General features: G+C 44.3%; 1 protein-coding gene across 1 annotated transcript in view; it reads right to left on the reverse strand.

Moving 5' to 3' along the window:
• The window catches only part of LOC142558347 (putative G-protein coupled receptor CG31760), a 230,400-nt gene that overhangs the window by 47,967 nt on the left and 162,189 nt on the right, over window positions 1–20,244 (reverse strand). Inside the window, exons 9-10 of the mRNA XM_075670494.1 lie at window positions 14,751–14,904; window positions 929–1,038 (exon numbers count right to left, since the gene is read on the reverse strand). Coding sequence (XP_075526609.1) covers window positions 929–1,038; window positions 14,751–14,904 — 264 coding nt within the window. The remainder of the gene's footprint in view (window positions 1–928; window positions 1,039–14,750; window positions 14,905–20,244) is intronic.

The following is a 20,244-nucleotide window of genomic DNA, read 5'->3' on the forward strand; positions in this document are numbered from 1 at the left end:
CAGATCTAAGCTAGAATACGCATGCCCGGTTTGAGACCCGCATCAAACTGTCCTTTCTGACACAACAGAAGCCGTCGAGAATTGTGTAGCTCGTTTTATTTATTCGGATTATTCATACCACACTAGTGTCTCTCAGGTCAAATAAAAAAGCATGAATTTCTATCTAGATGGCGTAATATTTTTAGTCTGTCTTTATTACAAATATTATCATTCTTCTCCGAATACTTCAACCGTCCTTCTAGCCCACCGCCACGAAAAATTAGCGCACCCTCCGCCTGCCCAGACTACCAAACAACTTCATTCCTTTCTTTTCTTTTTTTCTTTTTGTGAAGTCTGCCCGGGACTGGAATTAACTTGCCACCGACGCCGTGTCCCACTCCGATCCACGTCATTTCAACGCTACCATAGAGACCCCACTTCATTGAAGTGACTACACATTCCTCAAGTAATACCCCACACCGGGGCCTTTGAGACACTAAATAATTAAGCAATTAATTATATAAATAATTGATTAATTAATTAATCTTCTTTTGTGCCTCAGCACACAAAATTCAACAGAGCTGCTAAGCACCAGGTCGTGGGATCAAATCCCGGCCGCGGCGTCCATATTTCGGTGTGGGCGAAAATGCTAAAAGAGAGAGAGAGAGAGAGACGCCCGTGTCCTGTGCATCGGGGCCACGTTAAAGGTCCCCTGGTGGTCAAAATTAATGCGGAGCACCCCCACTACAGCATGCCTGATAATCAAACCGCGGTTTTGGCACGTAAAACCCCAGAATTCAATTCAATTCAGCACAGCTGTCTGGATAAACAACGTATATAAGTCACAGCATCTCCAAATAAGAAACTACAGTGACATTTTTCGTCAGCGCGCATGGCAGAAAACAGGGATTTCACGACGAACACTAAGGCGCAGCCTGAGTATGCTTGCCTCCAGGTCTTCAGCAGGAGCGTGCTGTAGGTGATGCAGAAGCCCATGTGGCGAGTCCACTTGGTAGCCACACAACAGTAGACGTCGAGCACGGGGAATATAGCTGCCATCTGCAACATTCAGTCACCACACCAACATCATAAAGTCGTAATTCATCTCAAACAACTGTGCGAGTCAGGTTGCCCAGCCAGCGTTCTTAATTTCACACCGCTAGAGCTTGAGCTGCCCAGTGCTTCGCAGGTTCTTTTCAGTGTTACACCTACGCTGCCCATCGAATGATGCTAAGGATTCAGGCACTAAATAAGTCGTATTGAACTGGCAAGGTCCCATTATGTGTCTCTCAGTGGTAGACACACGTTTTCATTTATCCTCTTTTCCCGCATCAAGAAATCCGACTCGTCACAGCGCCACCAAATTATAAATCGCTTTTATATGAACAAAACCGTTTCCGTTGAATAAGTTCTCTGAAATATGAATGTTATGATACGTGTAATAGTGAACGAAAAGCTAAATTGTAGTAAAAATGAGGACGCGAGAAGTTTCCCAATTTAGTCGCCAGCTGTGAAAATATACAAACGTGAAGTTAAAATTCCAAGTGCTGTCTTACGAGAGCAGTGAAATCTGCTGTTTGCGACCACATGCACAGTAGATTTTGCTCTAAGTTGGAGCCAGCCAGGAAAAGACACACGCAAAGAAGTTTTGCAACATAGAATGGCAATCTTCATTACATACAGAGGCATGTGCACAACCCCACGGCCGCTAACGTGCAGCCTTTGTCAAAAGTATACAGGTTACTCCGCGCCTTCACCACATATGTTGTTCAGCTGTGTGGTGTGGTCTCCGTGGCTCCTGACACCCCTGACCTCAGGACGATGAGTACGAGGGTTGTTTTCATTCCACAGGCTATTGGAACTTGGGGCATACATAAGGAACTCCCTTAAAGAGCCTGTGGTAAGCCTGGTGGTCGCAGGTAAAGCAACTCGTGTAGTTTTGAAAAAGACTGTACATATGGCATCGAAAATTTTTGCGCCCTCACACTCAGTACGTGCTCTCGAAAGGATGAAACTTACTAGCCAGCTTGTGTTTGCCTTTTGTGAGGTCAACATCAGAGAAGTAGCGCTGGTGCATTTTATAAAGCTGCCTAAAGAAGTCTAAGGTTTCCACAACCATAAGCGACTGCATTCAGCCTATTTATTTGCGCAAACGTTTCGGAGGCAACCATAAAGCGCGATCGTTTTGTTTCATTTTTTTTTTCTCTTATGACGAGCCGCGTGGCGTAAGGACAAGCATTCAGAATTTGTTTCAATCGAAGACACAGTAAGAGGGTGTTGCTGCCAATACTACTACTAACGGCAAGTGCCTGTTCTAATGCCACAATTAATGTCAGGAGCAGCAGCTGTCTGGCTGCACGTTCTAATATCAGCTTTATTGATGAGGTTTCTTGCTTAATTCAAGTAATATTTTGGCATCCTTATGCAAGCTGCGCTTTCTTACAGATGGCAGAAAGCGCTGAAAAGTTCGCAAGCATTTCCATGACATGCTCACAAAATCAGTCATTGTTGCTTTTTACAGAACTTATCGAAACTCCTTCGCCAAGAGCTTATACTCGTACATTCCTGTTGCCCACAATAAAGTGCTGCAAATCACGGGTGGCGCCAAGTGAGAGGGGCAAGCCGGGAGCAGCAGATCCAGCCGTTCCAGATTGAAAAATTTTGAGTGTGAGCTACTTTCGCGACATGTCAAACAGTCATTGCTTAATAAGACACTACGACCCAATCTCGCACGCATTTATTTATTTATTTATTTATTTATTTATTTATTTATTTATTTATTTATTTATTTATTTATTTATTTATAGTACGGTTGTATAGATTTGTGTTCCTCCGTTTCTTCATGGAGATGCGTCAGCTGTAGTTTCAGTATTAACAAGCGGCAATCTGTATTCCTATGGCGCAATCTTTATTAACGCCCCACATTTTGCGTCCTACCAAACACTCCGGCGGAGTACCGGCGAAGCTCCAGTGTCAGCCCCAGTTCTAGCACATCTTCTTTGTCTACAGCGGCTCATATTTTACTACATGTTTGGAGGCCATCTTTGAAGATACAAGGTTGATCAACTATTAGTGTACGGTTTACTCTTCTTGTATCAACCCATTGCCATCAATCACACGACCTCCAACATGCAAAAAAAATTGCTGAGAGATGGAGCTGTATTCCTCATATATGGCTAAGCGCCCCTAACGTACCTGCATCTCAAGCCGAATGCAAATTAAGTATTTCCCCGGCATACGTGGCCCATAACTTTTCCAGATGTACAACGTATCCGTCGTGTAGCAAAGGCACGCCACGGCTTTCGTCCCTTTACGAACACCTTGCGCAACGTTTAAGGGCGCACTTTCACTGGCCGCCGTGTGAGCGGAGATCCTAATCGGGTGGTGGGCACGCAGACACCGGCCTCCAAATCAAGGCGAATTGCAAATGACAGGGGGAGAGAGAAATGCAAGTTTGGAGTTATGAGTGTGAACGAAAATAATGGCGGTACTGGTTATGGGTACTACATAGGAGTGGAGGTAACAGTAGGACACATTCAACTAATCCCTCTGAAATTCGAAAATGGTAGGGAGATAGGAAAGATGTGGAGGAATGGTTCGGTTAGGAGAACAAATCAAAACACATGTGTCTGGAAAGAAAAAGTTGCAGTTAAGGACTATTGGGTATGTTAATGTGATTAGTATAACGAATGCACTCAAGCGCTTCCTTTGAAATATTTATACCGATCGGTTGGAGTGTATTAAACTCATCAGTGATATATGATTTCTTATTTTCTATATCTAGAAGACCGGGAGTTTGACTGTAGAATATGAAGTTTAATTTAATCGAAATTGCCGCCTGACAGATAAAGTGTCGCACCACGGCTTTAAGAAGTTGCTTTGTCATGTTCGCACGGTGCCCGTTTAGTCTAACGCATTACGTGTAATGCGAATGTTGTGGGTTCGGTCCCCGCCTGCAACAAGTTACCTTTTCGCCCACCTTTCATTTCTCTCTCTTCCTCAATTTTGTACGTATTAATTTCAACCAGTACTACTTACCGGTAATTTATGCTTTCCATGGCTTCACTGCCTGTTGAGTTTATATGGCCGTCATTGACAAAAAATCAAGCCCCTCTGTTTCCCTTCTTCAAGGCATTTCTTTGCAGTTCTTCGTATAAAACAACCACCTTTTCATAAGTAAGTATTGGTGTCATCTTCGTTAGCGACGCGCCGCTCATGCGCAGTGGCTTTGGCCTTACGCTGCTGTGTTCAAGGTCGCGGGTTCGATTCCGGCCACGGCGGATGCATTCCGATGGGGGCGAAATGCAAAAACTCTCGCGTACTTATATTTAGGCACACATTAAAGAACCCCAGGTGTTCAAGTTATTCTGGAGTCCCCCGGCCACCACGGCGTGCCTCATAGTCAGCCCACGGTTTTCGCACGTAAAACCCCAGAATTTAGGTTTAATTAACCTTCGTCAGGGGGCAACGCGCTATCATCCGATTAGCATTCGCAGCTGACTCAAAGCAAAAGTTGTGCTTGCTATGCAATTGCAGGTGCTTGTGGCGTTCCTTCCCACCAGCAAGCGAGACAACAATACAATGCAACAAATCATAGGTGAGCTGTTGCAGTGCTAAACCAGAATGCACGTCTTCAATTTTAAACCTCAAGTGACATAGTTCGCATGCTTCGGTCACATATATACAGTAGATATTTGGGGTTTCCTAAATTATTTTTTTAATATTGCACTTGAAACGCATTTATTTCATTTGAACGTACTATCAGCGCTTCACAGGGCCAAGATAGGAAGGAGTACAATAACGTATTACATGCGATACAACAATAAACACTAAACACACAGCAGTGCATATGATCAGGTATACATAAACGATATTAAGTATAATTCATGACACTTAGTACATGAGCTTGTGGCACTTAGTACAGCACTATAAGGTAACAAAACTGAAATCAAGCGCCACTAAGAAGAGTTCTGTTGAAGGTGGGTCCGAAACTGCTCGCAGTCAGTCGCGCTTACCACTCTCTCCGGCAGTTTATTCCATTCTCTCGCAGTTTGCAAAAAGAAAAAAATATTTAAAGCAATCCTTAGAAAATCTACCCTCTTTCACGTACTTTGAATGTTTATTCCTTACTACCCGCGACGTTGTCTCGGTTATGTAGCGTTCCTTGTTTACCAGCACCATGTGATTCATAATGCTGTAAAAAAGGCTCAGCCTTTTCTGTTTCCTTCGCATTTTAAGTAAATGAAGGTTTGCCTTTTCATAAAGCGGTGACACCGAACCTTCTCTTCGATATTTGAAAAAAAAATGAAGCGCAAGGTACGCCGTTGCACACCTTCTAATTTTAGTGCGTTTTTTTGGTCGTACGGATCCCAGACTTCGCACGCACATTCCATTATAGGACGAACTAGCATTTTGTATACGATAAGCTTGGATTCTGCGGGTGCTTGTTTGAAAGTCCGTCGAATAAATCCTAATCTTTGATTTACCTTGCCTACTATATTGTCACTGTGGGTCGTACAACTCATATTTGCTGTCGAAGTTACGCCCAAGTACTCATATTCGGTCATTCAAGTTAGTGGGGTACCCGACAGGGAGTTGTACGTTGAACTGTAAAGGCGCGTGTTTGTGCGATATTGTCATGCATACACTTTTTTCCAAGTTGAGGGACATTTGCCATTTCCTACACCATTCATGTATTTGATCTAAGAAAGAATTAAGTTTAAGTTGGTCAGCTGCGGAGGTCACTTCAGTGAAAATAACGCAGATCATCTGCAAATAATTTGGCTTGAATTGATGGGTCTGCTATCAGGTCATTGATATATATTAGGAAGAGCAGGGGTCCCAGCACAGAGCCCTGCGGCATTCCGGGGTCAGCCTCACGTATTGTAGACTGGCTTTTTTTTAACACTAACGAGCTGTCGGCGATTTATTAGAAAAGCTTCGATCCATTGGACAACTTTGCAGTTACCTAAGACGACTCTTAACTTCAATAATAGTTTCGTGTGACTAACCGTATCGAATGCTTTTTTAAAATCTAGGTAAATTATATCTACTTGGCCTCTTCGATCTAGTACTTCAGAGATGAAATGTACTGTTTCCACAAGTTGTGTCACTGTCGAGAGGCCGCTACGAAAACCATGCTGGGATTCACTGAAGAAATTTTTTCTCGTCAGAAATTCTCTGATGTGTTTGGAGACAACGTGTTCAAGAACCTTACATGGTGTTGACGTTAGTGCAATAGGCCTGTAGTCGGAAACACATTTAGTATCTCCTCCTTTTGGTATTGGGATTATTTTACTTAATTTCCAGTCGTCAGGTAGAGCCCCCGACGATAGTGATTTTTGAAAGATAACTAAGAGGTCTTTGGCCATCCACTCTGCATACCTCATTAAAAATGCGTTAGGAATTTCATCAGGTCCAGACGATTTACATTGTTTTAGATTGAGCAATAGGTTAAATATACCTCGCTCAGAAAGCTGGAGTTCGCCTAGAGGAAGGAAGCAACGAGAAATGCAAAAGTCATCTACTTCGCCATTGTCTGTAGTAAATACGTTGGAGAAGAAACTGTTAAGCTCATTTGCAATATCCCCTTCATTAGTAATAAAGCCTTGAGACGTACTCAACTCAGTGGTTGCCTCTTTATCTTTTGAAAAGTGCCTCCAGAACTTCTGGGGTGAGTCTTTAAGGAACTTTGGCATTGTAACACCAAAATACTTCTTTTTGGACTCTCTTATTTTATCCTTCAACTCTTTTTTGAGCGCAATAATCTGTTCTAACAGATATAAATCACGCACACGTTTGTACCTTGATTTTGATCGTTGTATCTTCCTTTTCAAATAGATAATTTCGAGTGATATCCAGGAGTTATGCACACGTTTCTTTTTTTTACCCTCAAGGGCACAAACTGGGTTATGCATTTGTGTACAAGGGCTTTAAACACTAGCCAAACTTTGTTTATATCCTTATTTTGTTGAAGACAAAGCGCCTTAAACCGTTCAAAAGAAATGTCCAATTCGTCAAGTATGGCCATATCATCGGCCATATTGTAGTCCCTGTAAGTCGAAACACGCCTGGATAAATTTTCATTTTGCTGCAACGTCAGTGTTATGCCAACAATGGAATGATAAGAAATTCCAGGCAAAATCTCAACTTTGTGTGGCCGGAGGAACAAGTTTTCACTCAGGAATACAAGGTCAAGGACAGATTTGCTGGCTTGCTGGACACGAGTGTATTCATTGACAACTTGGTGAAGGCTGTGCGAAAAACACATTTCAATTAGTGCGATGGCAGACTCGCATTCCCTATTTCCCGGCAACATGCTGTGCCACAATACTCCAGGAACATTGAAATCACCTGCTACAATAACGTTCTTGTGTTCTACATGCAGGCAATGCATGAAATCATTCAGTCTCTCGATAGCTGCTGCGCTTGTCCCAGGTGGGCGATACACTGCACCGATAACAACTTCGTTTACCCCCCCCCCAAAAAAAAAAATTTTACACCACGCTGTTTCTATATCTAGAGGATACTCAAATACTGTATACCGCAGTCTGCTATCAATGAAAATCTCCACGCCCCCACGTCGGCTGCTACGGTCGTTCCTTACCACTCTGTACCCCGGCGGACAGATTTCGTGATCATAAACTTTCACTAAACATGCATTCATAAACATTCACTAGAAATTGCACAGAGGGCTTGTGCGCCTGGCAGCACTATATGCACAAAGCAACTCACTGCATGAGGCAGTGCTGCCTCGGCGCAGTGTCAACGCTGTAAGAGTCAGTCGAGCATTTTTGGACTGACACACGTGGAGAAGAATCTACAATAGCGCTCGAGAGCTTCCAACAAAGGAAGTTTTCTCGTGGCCTCTAACAGGTCTGCAGCCTGAAAGTGGTAGGCGCACTGCAGCGTTTGTAAGTGGTTCAGGCTGTACTCCTCTACTGCAGGCCACCACAGCTGCATAACTCGGCCACGAATGAAATCAGAGACCGTATTCACAAAGCTTTTTGTTCGTAACTGATCTTTGCCATTGGCCAGCCGCTTTCGTTAATAATGTGTCCCAGATAACGATTATTTGATACCTGCTCTTAAGAGCATGCAGTTCTAGCGTAAGAAAGTTTTTCTGTGAATGCGGGCCTAGAAATGTTTATTTATTTATTTGGTGGAACCAGCCCTGGTCAGTAGGGTTCTGCTCCCAGGTGTACCAGCTTATTTGCCTCCCAGAAAGCAGCGTGTAAATTTATTTGCCGACAGACAACAGAGTGCCACGCCAATTTTGAAACTAACCGTTGAAGAGGAAGTTGCTGTCACTAACCAAGTCAAGGCTAAAAAAAACACATGTTTCGAAGCCCATATAGGTTCCTTGGTCAATATGACCAAGCAGCCTCTACGAACTCCAAAACATATCTATTTCTTTTTCGCATTGACTTTGTCAGTGACTGCAATTTCTTCATCGTCATGTTACCTCACCAGACGAATTTTCGTCGAACCCTTGAGTGAAACGAAATGTTGCAGTACAGATCCTCGACCGAAATAAGCATGACGGGCAAACCAATCAACGTGTATTTAATAATGAAGCAAGCAGACTGACGCACACCTAAAGAGAAATAAATAAATAGCTAAGGTCACACCAGATGCCGACCAGCGTAAAGCCTGTCGTCGGTTTCCGAGCTTTCTCCTTTATGTCCGCGGTAAAAAAGTGCGTATCGACAAACTTAAGCAGAAATACGATTCAGTAGCAAACACGGGAAAAATCAAGGCAGACAATGGTGGTTACACTCGCAATAATCGACCTTATTGCAAGCGCAACGCCTCGCCCAAACTGTAACATAACTACACTGTATAAGCCGCAAAGTCAACCAGCACGTAAGGTTCTACAGCTTCTTCAAATAACTAATGCATATTAAGGGCAAACGAACATTAAATGGAAGGGCTAATCAGAGATCAAGTAATCTCTTTTTATATGTTACCTATATTTTCTTGAAGAAAAGAGGTCATTATCAGAGAGGTCAGTTCAAAAAACCAAACGCGCTGGTCTTCATGTGGAATATAAGCGGTTGTCGGGGTTAGCATAGCAAATGGGTTTTCTCTCAACTGTTACCTCAACCATTGTTCCACTCAGCAATCGTTTCAGAGATGCGCAGTTGTGGAAACATGCGAGGCCACGGCGACCGCGTACTGGGGTCCCAGTAAAACCTGCGTTTCACAAAAGCTTCCGAGTTTCCGAGACAGTGCTCCTGACTCTCAGCAGTTTTGGAATGCCATGCGTGCTGCAGGACCGGCGCCACAGATCTTTCCAGCAGTAGGCTGGCTTCGAATCTTATGGCAGCGATGGTAAATAACTGCAGGAAGCAAAGGATACTGGAGCGTAAGAAAGCCATCTCTTTGTTGTGCCTCGCCACTCCCTGAGGAAAGGTCACACGATGTTCTATCAAAAGCAAAAAAAAAAGTTATAATGAAAAATACGAATATCTAAACAAAAACAAGTGAACCGCTCTCAGCGTTGCTGTATACAGCCTGCCACGAGCGTTAGCTTTTTTCAGTTGCTTTAATCAGCACGGCCTTCATGGTGCCCTAGTTTTCTGCCTCCCGTCAATATCCACGGCTGATCGCTGCCGCCGGCGTCGGTTGCAGTGCAAGGTTGTTTCCTTGCACCGGTGCAGTACGATAACCGGTGGGTGCTGGAATGACGCAACAAATAAACTAATAAAGAAGAGAAGCTCTCGTTCCCGGAAAAAGCTAAACGCCCTCGACCGCAGTGATTACGCAGATGCAATCGCTGTTTTACAACACATATGGCAGAATACACCGATTCAGATGCCAACCGCGTACGTGCACTGCTTCTGGACAGCTTTGTAGAATGCTCGTTAAAGCCAGCGCTCTGCCCGACCGCTTCCGCCTTAGGCACTTCCCAACAGGTCAGTCATATCCTAACGATTACTCGCTGCGCCCGGAATCGACTTGTCTTCAAGAGCAAAATTAACCAGGGCTGAATTCACAACGCTTTTTCGTTTTTAAGAAAACGTGTCTATGGCTCTTTTCCTTATCTAATGATATGTTCGGTAACCCGATTGGCTGGCACCCATCCTTAGAATCGGTTCAAGCACTGTGATCAGATTTGTGCATACGGACACTGATTTGCAGCCAGGCAAGTGAATGGCTTTTTGTATGTGAGCGAGATCCTTTTCGGAGTTTTGTCGAATTGTCTTACTTTTTTATTGATGTTCTTGTTGTTTTCATTTTTGCTTTCTTTGTTACTGATGATCATAACCTGACAAAGAAGCCGATGCATTGTACGTGATCGCGTCAACTCCAGAACTCTGGCAGCTATTCCGTCTAACATGGCGCCGTTGCACCATCTTGAACAGAACAACTGCCCGCGTGCACCAGTGCAACATGTTCACCTAACTTCGGTAGCGGATCTGGATCCGCTAGAGTCGCAGTCTAGTGTGCCTGATGCGCTGCATACGTTGCACTCGGAGGCCCATTTCTCAGCTCATTACAGGTGTTGTAACAAAAGCTGGTGGGGACACTCAGTCTCCTCAGCCACCGAAGCACTGCAGTTATTTACAGCATGTCTGTATAGTTCTCAGCCTTTCGCATCCCTTGTATGCTCCGTGGCAAAGAGACGAAGTTCAATAATATTATTGGAGTTGCCTTTTAAAAATATGTATTTGTCTCTGTGTGCAGCGAAAGTTTTGACAGCGTAACGTGAAGAAATGCCCATTGCTCTCCGGTATAATGAATCTGCGTGTCAAAAGGTGTTTCAGGATCACCAGGGTCAGTTTTAACCGTGGCGGGCATTCCGCCCGGTGTTACTGTGCAGTGGTTTCTTGTGCGTGGTTCCGCTTCTGCAAGAAAACTGCATGGTGTTAAATGTTTCTCTTAATGTGCTGTGCGAACGTGCTATATAGTGAGCTTGGTGGTGTAGGCGTGATCTTCGCCTAAATACAACCATAATTTGGACAACCAGGGATTCTTTAACGTACACTTAAATCAATTACACGCGTGTTTTCGCATTTTGCCCCCATCGAAATGCGGCTGCCGTGGCTGGGATTCGATCTCGCGACCTCGTGCTTAGCATCCCAACACAATAACCACGGCGGGTTTGCCTAAGCATCTTAATCAATCTCCGAGTATGCGCTTGCGTGTCGGGACACATTACTAGTGCATGGTGTGGTTCACACGCTTGATCCAACAGGTCAAGAAACAAGCATAAAGATGTCAGCATTCGAGGGCAGATTTCTTTCACGTGCCTACGTAGTCGAATGAACGAAGAATAAGCAACTGCGATTCCGGCTGTGCAGGTACTGTGCGCTTACAGTGAACTCCGTCGGGCTTCAGCAAAAGCCCGTATGCATGCCTGAATCATCTTCACCCTAAAGGCGTGAGGGTAGCATTTACAGTGGAGGAAAGAAAAATAAGTTTTAGCTCCTCGTTTAGTCAGCCCAACTCAAACACATGCACTCTAGCAAGTACTCCGTCGCGAGTCCGCAACGCTTACGGTGTCAGCGGGAAGTAGTCCTCGCTTCGCCACCGCGCCGAATAAACGGACGCGGTGCGTTCGCATGTTGTTGTGGTCGTTTTGTAATCAAGTTTACTGCGCAAAGCTTCCCTCTGGAACATGGCGTTTAGGAAACGCGAAATAAATGTAGTTCACTGGGCGTGAAGCGTCAGCGGAGCGCGACGCTGAGCTGCAGTCTGTTCAAAACATTGCAATCCCAACAATTCAAGCGAATTTGATCACACCCCTAAGCCCAGAAAGTGAAATTTCTTCATGATGACAAAGTCATCATCGTTTCAGAATGCGAACATGTTATACGGTCATATTAGCTAGCACACCATTTTACCAGAGAATTTCTTTATTCGTGTAGAATCCAGCGAACACATGGCAATAAGCGAGATGTTCAGCTTGATCGTTGCAGTTTCATGGCTGTGCATCGTCGCGATCACCGGCAATATCTCTCACATACGATTGTGCTTTTATACCGGCCTGTGGAATGCCGTAGAGATAAGCTGTTCATCTTCCGCTGTAAAGGCTACCTTCGTGCATCTAGGGAAAAGTCGATGCAAACATCCGGCCTGTTGCTTAAGTACGAAAGAGATCGATACAGAGTACGCGCACAGCCAGTAATCGCAGATGCTTGTTCTCGCGTTCGGCTACGTAGGTAAGTTTTAGAAACCTGCCCTGGGATGCCGACATCGTTGTGCTTATTTCTTGACCTGTTAGAACAAGCGCGTGAACCACACCATGCACTGCTAATGCTTCCTGTGACGCAAGTGCATACTGGCAGATCGACTGACATGTTTAGGCGAAGCTCACACCTACACCACCAAGCTCACTATATACAAAGAACATTCAGCGAAACATTTCACACCAGGTTTCTTGCAGAAGAGGAACCACACGCGGTAAAACATGATACCTCTACCTCTGCACAGCGACACCGGGCAGAACACCTTGTCGTCTGCTGCGGAGCAACCAGAAATATGGCGCCCGGCGTCGAGGCACGACAGCGCCGCGTCGCTGCCGAACTTAAGTGCATACACCCCATAGGCTACCTGGCTAGGCGGAAATTAGCAGCAAAATAAAATAACAATAATTTCGACAATTACGTAACATATGATAATTATTAACTTTAGACATGATGTGATCGTGATATCGAAGCCAAAGAGTAGTGAAGTAATGTCTGCTTAGCAGAAATCCTAACGCTAGCCCTATAGTTTCGACATATGCGGCCTTTAATGTATTACGAAATACTTTCGCCTAACAGTTAAATTTTCCAAAAGCGTGCCTCTAACAATTCGGGACGATCTTAACTGGAAGGCCGAGACATTTTTTAGCATATCTTGGGGAAGGATATCTCGAAAGTGCTGTTTGTCTTAGAATCTCTGCTATGCAAACATGACTTCTTCACTCCTCAGCTTCAGTTTCTCAATTACAAAATGTGGCCTAAACCCAGTAAGCATAAATGTTTAAAATGTTATAAAAAGGTATAGTTTTACTTGCAGGCACACCAAAGAACTTAATTTAGTGTACATTGTAGCGTAGACGGTTTCAACATTCAATGCTCGTTCAGCCAAACATAATAGCGTATAATGGGTCCGCGTATAGCGCTGGCCGCATGGCTGAGATGGTGCAGCTGGAGCTTTGGTGTACAATGAGTTGTCACAAGATATGTGAAATGTCCCATACAGTGGTAAGCCTGGCTATTGTTGCTTTTAGTGGACATTGGACAGCGCACCTTCATTTACTTTAGTCCTACTATGCACGGTCTGTTTCATCGTTACGACAGCAGATTATGTGGCAGCCCGCAGCATTCTATAATCTTGGTAATATTTCACAAGGCCATGACATGAGCACGCTAAACATGTTTGAAATCCATGACGGACCTGTGACGAAGTGCAAGTTTGACGCAACTGAATTTTTCGTCTTTACTGCTACCTGCGAAGAGGGCTAGCCCAACCATCGCGACAGCCGATTACGCTTCCTGTCACGTGGAATATACAGAATATTAATGACAAATCAGCAGTACATCGGGCTGAACTTCCCGAAATATTTCCCAAACTTGCCGACAACAGGAGCATCTCCATTTTGCGTTTACTGACGGATCCATAACAGATGACAGCCCGACAGCCGCTTTTTCACCTTCCGGTGCATCATACTGCCGCATATTATTGTCACAAAAAAAAGGGCGTTCATGGCGGCAGGACTCTTCAGAACTTCGAAATCCGTGAAAAATATCGCCAATATACAGAAGGTAACGGCCGCTGCAGCTTTATCGTCATTTGAAAAGGGTACTGGAGAGCGTTCGGATATATTTGCAACGTAAACGAATCGCTATACTTTTATGTAACAAACCTGGTGACTATATTCAAGTAATTGTTTGTCCCCGTGATCATACGAAATATCGCGACAACCAATCATGATCAACCAATGGAAACTGATTATCGCGATGCAAATGTACAAACGTTTCGGCTATACTCACGGGAGGTCTTCCCACGCAAGTGCTAGACGACACACACTTAAACCGAGCAAATTAAAGCTTGCTTACAATGTGTGCGACAACACATGACATGGCGTCGGATAGCGACGACAAGCTTCTGGCACGGTTTTCTCTGGGTGCAATATAGGGCAGCATTTTACTATGATTCAAGGCTAGGCGTAGGGAATTGTACGGGCTCATTTCTACTAGAGCTATTGCAATACATCTGTCAGCGAAACCACGACAGCTCCTAAGATGTGTATCACTGGCCCCTTAGCTCAGGACAAAATCTGAACCTACACGCAGGGAAATTTGCAAAACCATGCACGTTCGCAGATGGCGTTCCAGCGTTATTATACGCAGAGTAAGACGTTATAGACCTGACAACCTCGACAAGACGTGATTTCTTCGAGAGTGCTTTCAGCAGTTATTCTCTCAGAAAGGCTCCAAACTATTTTTAATAAGAGCCCTATGCGTCCTGCTCCCATTTTTGCGCGACAACCGTTCCCTGGACACTTGCCAAAACACTACCGTGTCCGCAAAGATGACGCTTCCCTAGCAATTGACAGCCGAGCTTCGTATGTAAAGATCTGCCGTTAGGAATATTATGACCCCTGCTACAACGTTCTGTTGCGATTAGGGTATCTTCCATCAGGAGTTGAAGGCCCGTGTACAGCACGCGCCCCGACTAAATGTAGCAGTTTACTTGAGTGTGCACTGAATCGTCCACTGGTTCTGAGCGCTGAACCGTTAGACACACAGCTGCAATACGACCGTAAGTTCACCCACCTCACAGTACATAATGGCGCAGCCAATGAGAGTGATGCAGAGGAAGACGGGGCTGGCCACCTTGATCACCTTCAGCTTTCGGTAGCGATACACGTAGCCAGCCAGGACCATCGTCAGCACGATGCAGATCACAGATATGGTCAAAAGCGAAATCCTGCCAGAGAAAGAAACAAGTCGTCAGGCAAGGTCATACTGTTCAGGCACACAAGGGCCTCGTACTAACCAGTGATAATAATTGAAAATAAAAAATTAGGCTTTTTTAATTTGTAGTAACGAAAACAAACATTTCCTGACAACAAGCATGGCTTTGTCCTTCTGCAGGTGCATAAGTAGGCACTATAGCTTCTATCTTCTCGATATACTTGGTGCTTTACAAGGTTGGCGTCCCGTTCTAAGGATCTTTAAGCAACTGTATATACAGGATGTTTCAGCGAACACCTTCAATTAAAAAAAAATTGCCTGCCGGAGATAGCACAATTCTAGTGCATGAGCCGGTCTACTCGAAGAGGCGAACATTACTTGCACAAAAAAATGGACATGCATAATCAACCAATTAACAAAAAATCATCAAGTTTTTAACTAATAACCTTATTTTACATATTGCAATTTACAATTCTGGCGGATGAGGCTGCAACGCATATCCACTTGAAAAGAATTGTGTTGCTAGAACCATGTAGGAGATATGCGCCGTCAAACTCGTGGTGAAAATGCACTGTCGTTCCACTTACTTTCTTAACAAAACATCGTTTTACTCATTGAAGCACAAAAGTAACTGGAACGCCAATACATTTCTCCGCAAAGTTAGGGAATTCATACCTCGAAACTGGTGTCATACTGAGAATTCGTTCCAAGTGGATCCGCCCGTGCTTTGTCTTTCTCTTTTTTTTTCTGATTTCGCCCTTTATAATTTGTTTTAACGCGATAGCGTTAAGGTCCCCCGTGTTTCACAAAATCCAGCTTCGGCGTCCAGCATCGAACGTCACTTCGGCAAAAGGAATATCGAACCAAATTCCGAGCGAAGCATACCCAACCACTCTTCTACCACCAAATCTGCTCATACCTTGTCTTTAATTCTTTGCAAAGTTGTTCCTAGGAATTTTGAGAAAGGCAGCCCAGTAATAAAAAGAAAGAAAACACTGACAGGGCATATCTTTTATGTTATCTCTTCTGAGACTGTCCTCTGACAGCGCGCACCCGCGGTCACTGGCGACCGCGTTGGCACGCCTTGACGACAGGCCACTTTCAGAAGAGTCAGTCTTGGAATGCCGACATGAACTGTCGTCGCACCGAAAGTCGGTCAAGGCTTTGTTGATCTTTTTACGTGGCAGGGGCCTATACGAAAGACTATAATGATCCCATTCCGCCTCTTTTAATTTTTTTTCGTGCTTTCATTTTTGTCACGTTTTTCTTTCCGTCTTTGCTTCCCCTTTACCTTCCCCTTAGTGCAGGGTAGCAAACCGGAGATTTTAACTCTGGTTAACCTCCCCGCCTTTCTATCATTTGCATATATCTCTCTCTTTCTCTTTCTTTCTTTCTTCGCAGACTGAAATAATAACAGGAGATCGACCCACGCAGGAGGCCACGAAGAGGCCACGAAGGCAAGAAACCTTGGCTTCGTGCATAGCGTTCGCCGCCAGCGTTCCCCGCTAAAGGTTACGGTTGCATAAGCGCAGTTGCCGGGAAGCATGAAAAGCAGTCAGGGGTCTTGGAATGCTATCGCGTTCCACTCTTAAAGGCGAAGCTTAAGCGACCTCCAAATTTTTTGTGCGGCAAGGGGGTATCTCTTGACCGGTTGCGGTTGACTATATGACGTGACGTAATTCGCGAAGAAGTTTACTGCTTTTATGGATAACCTTGTAATGGCTGGTTTTATGGACAACCAAGTAATGGCTGGTTACTTCGCCTGGTCAGGCAGCGTATAAGGAAACGCTGCATTTCCCAGTATTGCTGCAAAGCTTTGGCTGCGAGAATTCTTATTCCACAGATATTTACGAACAAGACCGACAAGTTTAATGTACCACGGAGTGACAAATGGTGTCGTACAAATTTTTCACCTAATCATGACATTTGAAAAGTCGGCTAACGTCACGGAGTCTTCCGCAGACCAAACTCTTTTATTTCTTCATTTATGGGCTGTGTCAGTCGTAGCCTAGCTGCCTGCCTTTTAATATGAATAGTGTGTCTCAATGGTTCGCAATGAACCAGGTGATGACATGCGATTGGTAGCAAAAATGCGAAACCCGCCGTGGTTGCTTAGTGGCTATGGTGTTGAGCTGCGAAGCACGAGGTCGCGGGATCGAATCTCAGTCACAGCGGCCGCATATCGATGGGGGCGAAATGAGAAAAGACGCGTGTACTTAGATTTAGGTGCTCACTAAAGAACCCCGGGTGGTCCAAATTATTCCAGAGTCCCTCACTACGGCGTTCCTCATAATCAGATCGTGATTTTGGCACGTAAAGCCCCAGAATTAAAAAAACAATGTAAAAGCGCCGGCTTTGAGCACACTCCCAGCTGTTCTAAAAAAGTTTCGGAGTCAGCCGCGGTGCGTGCCCAGCGTGACCAAGTCAATTAAAACAGGTAAGATACTTAGTGTGATGTATCTACTACAGTAATATATTATGAGAGCTTAGTGAGGGTACATATATTTCCTAATTTGTTGTAACGTTGCCCTGTACTTGATCCTAACATACAAGATAAGTGAACTGACCCAGTTTTAATCTAACATTATTCATCTCTGCACAACTGTGCTCAAAGTTGGCTAACATGAAAATACACTGCGCTGCTGCTTACCACTTCCAATTTTTTTTAAATACTCAGTGTCATTCCAGTCAGTTTCACGGCGGAAATGGCACTATTCCGTTGATATAAGAACTAAAGGACTAGCCAAAGTTAAGGCTCTGTAAATCGGCGTCATTACATTTCATGTTTGTTTTCGGCGTTAAATATTGTTCAATATAATGAGCAGTCACATACATTTTCAAGGAAGAATGAATGTGTTCACTAGTACGGTCTTACACAAAGTCGTCATCGTCGTCATTATCCTTGTTGGACTGCTTATGTCACTGCACGAGAAATGCCTCTCACAGTAATCTCCACACTTCTGCTGTGAATTGACCAAGAACACTCGTATGAGTGCATCGATCACCCACCTTTACTTCACTCATTTTCTCCTTACGCGAATTTTATACGAGGCCGAACGAAATTTTTTCTCGAAATCCCTTCTCCACAAGCACACTCATTTGCTCTTCACTTTTGTGAAATTAAGAATAAGTATACATATATGCTATACAACTTATATGCATTAATAATATTTAAATATATCGCTGTATGTTTAGTTTACGTCTGTGACAACAAATAAACAAATAATTTTCAGAAATCGGAGCTTTATTAACATAAGAAGCCTGGCAAGACGGCCCTCATTGTAATTATATTAATTACGCCATACTGCTGTCTCAAACCTGTCTGTAACTGTTATATTATACCATGTGTTGAATAACAAGAAAAATACTTCACGCGTGATTCTTGTTCTACATGTACCAAACTGGAGGTGTAAATGGTGGACAATGGCCACAATCAAAGAGTTTAGGATTAACACGGTTGTGCCTCGCAGGCTTGCCTTGTCGCTTTATTTTAATGATGTCATGCCATTGTAGACTACTTGGCAGGGAAACATTTAATTAATTCTATTTTTTTTTCTTTTCTTTTGCACACAGGTTGCCGTTCCAGCCGCTAGAGCTCCGGTTGCTTAACACCGTCACTTCAAAGCCCGGAGCTAAGCTATCCCACTTTTGTAAATGTTGCCGCTCATCACTTGATTATTCTTTATGTTTTATTAGAGCGAGATTAGTGGAACCTTGAAGATCTGTAGATGTATTCAAAATTGATAACGCTACATCCATTCTTTGCTTACAAATTTTTTCACCCAAACGTGTTCTCCGCAGTGCTTTGCACAATAAACTATTGAAAAACATTGTTGTTTTCATTCTGCTGTCTGCCAAAACGCCAGAGTGCAAACACGTGTATATTTTTGCACTGGCTTTCTTTTTCTTGGACACAGGCCCCTGTTATATAAGTTAAATGCTGCGACCAGGCGGATCTCCTGTGGAACACCAATCCAGGTACAGTACAGTTGGCGTATGTGATACAACGATCCAAATAAAGAATAACTGGAACGTCCCTCTATACGTATACAGTATAACGGTATTCATTTACCTGAATCACTGTACCGCATATTCGGGATTGGATTGGATTGGAGCCAACTTTATTTGTGCCTGCAGTTGGGCGCTCGCGCGCCCCGATGAGGGCCTACGTCATCTACGAAGTCGCCGTTACTCGGCGCGGGTCTCCGCTCGCCGTTGCCGGCTCGCTGGTTCCCTGCCTTTCGAGCGCCCCGAGGACCTGCTGGACGGCCCAAAGCTGTTCGTCTTGGTCGTAGCCCTTCGCGGCTGCCTCGAGCCGCGGTGGGATCGTTCTTGATTTTGATTCCTCTGCATTTTTAACGCAGTCCCACAAGATGTGCGTGTAATCTGCCGTCTCCCTCCGGCAGGCTCTGCACTTATCGGTCGGATATCTCTCTGGGTACATGGGTGCATATTCGGGAATTTTCTCTGGAAAGCATGTAAAAGTAAAAAAAAACTATTTTGGAAAAAAAGTTCCTGTTACTAGGCGGAACTTATGTGTAACCAGATTATGAGTGTAGCGCTATTTTTAGAAGCTTGCCTAACAGCGGCCCGCCTCCAGCCTTTCTCCCTTCCGCGCGCCATGCTTTCATTCCTGTTGTCACGTGACGAAGCGTGTTTTCATTTTGTTGTTCTTTGTTCGTAGAAGGGTACTGCATAGACAAGAACTGGCACGCATTTTTGAAGGCCACCCTGGGCCCCTCCGGCGCAATCACTGTTTCTGTTGCTTGCGTATACGCGCCTCCATCGCGAGCGCGTCGTTAAAAACGAGGCGATTTCTGCGCGCTCCTGCTAGTAATAATTAGATGCTCTCCGTACATTTTCCGGAAGTGCTTTACTCAAGCCAAGGAACTATTTGTGTTGCCGTTCGGCAAAAGCGACGTTGAGCGAAACACGGTTGGCGCGCATCAGGTTGGGCTAGGAAATATCAACGGACCACTGCACTCGCTACCTGGCAAGGTAAATAAGAGGTTGATTAATCGCAGTGAAGCCTACATCCTTTCATTTCGCCGAATGCTCTTCCCGTGGATGGCAAAATTTCCAGACGTTATACTAAAACTGGCTCAACTGTAAGAGCATCGCACGCATAATGCGAAGACGGGGGTTCGTATCCCACCTGCAGCCAGTTTTTTTTTCTTTTTCATCCACTTTCATTTTCCATTAATTTATCATTTCTTTAATTCAATTAGTAATTACAATTTCCCCTATGTTGTCCTCAGTGTCTTTGTCTGTTGACTTCTTATGATATGATTAATTAAAATCGGACCTCTCGGTTCCCTTTCTTCTCGTTCATATATATATATATATATATATA

This window comes from Dermacentor variabilis, chromosome 1, assembly GCF_050947875.1.
Source record: "Dermacentor variabilis isolate Ectoservices chromosome 1, ASM5094787v1, whole genome shotgun sequence".
Lineage (NCBI taxonomy): Eukaryota > Metazoa > Arthropoda > Arachnida > Ixodida > Ixodidae > Dermacentor > Dermacentor variabilis.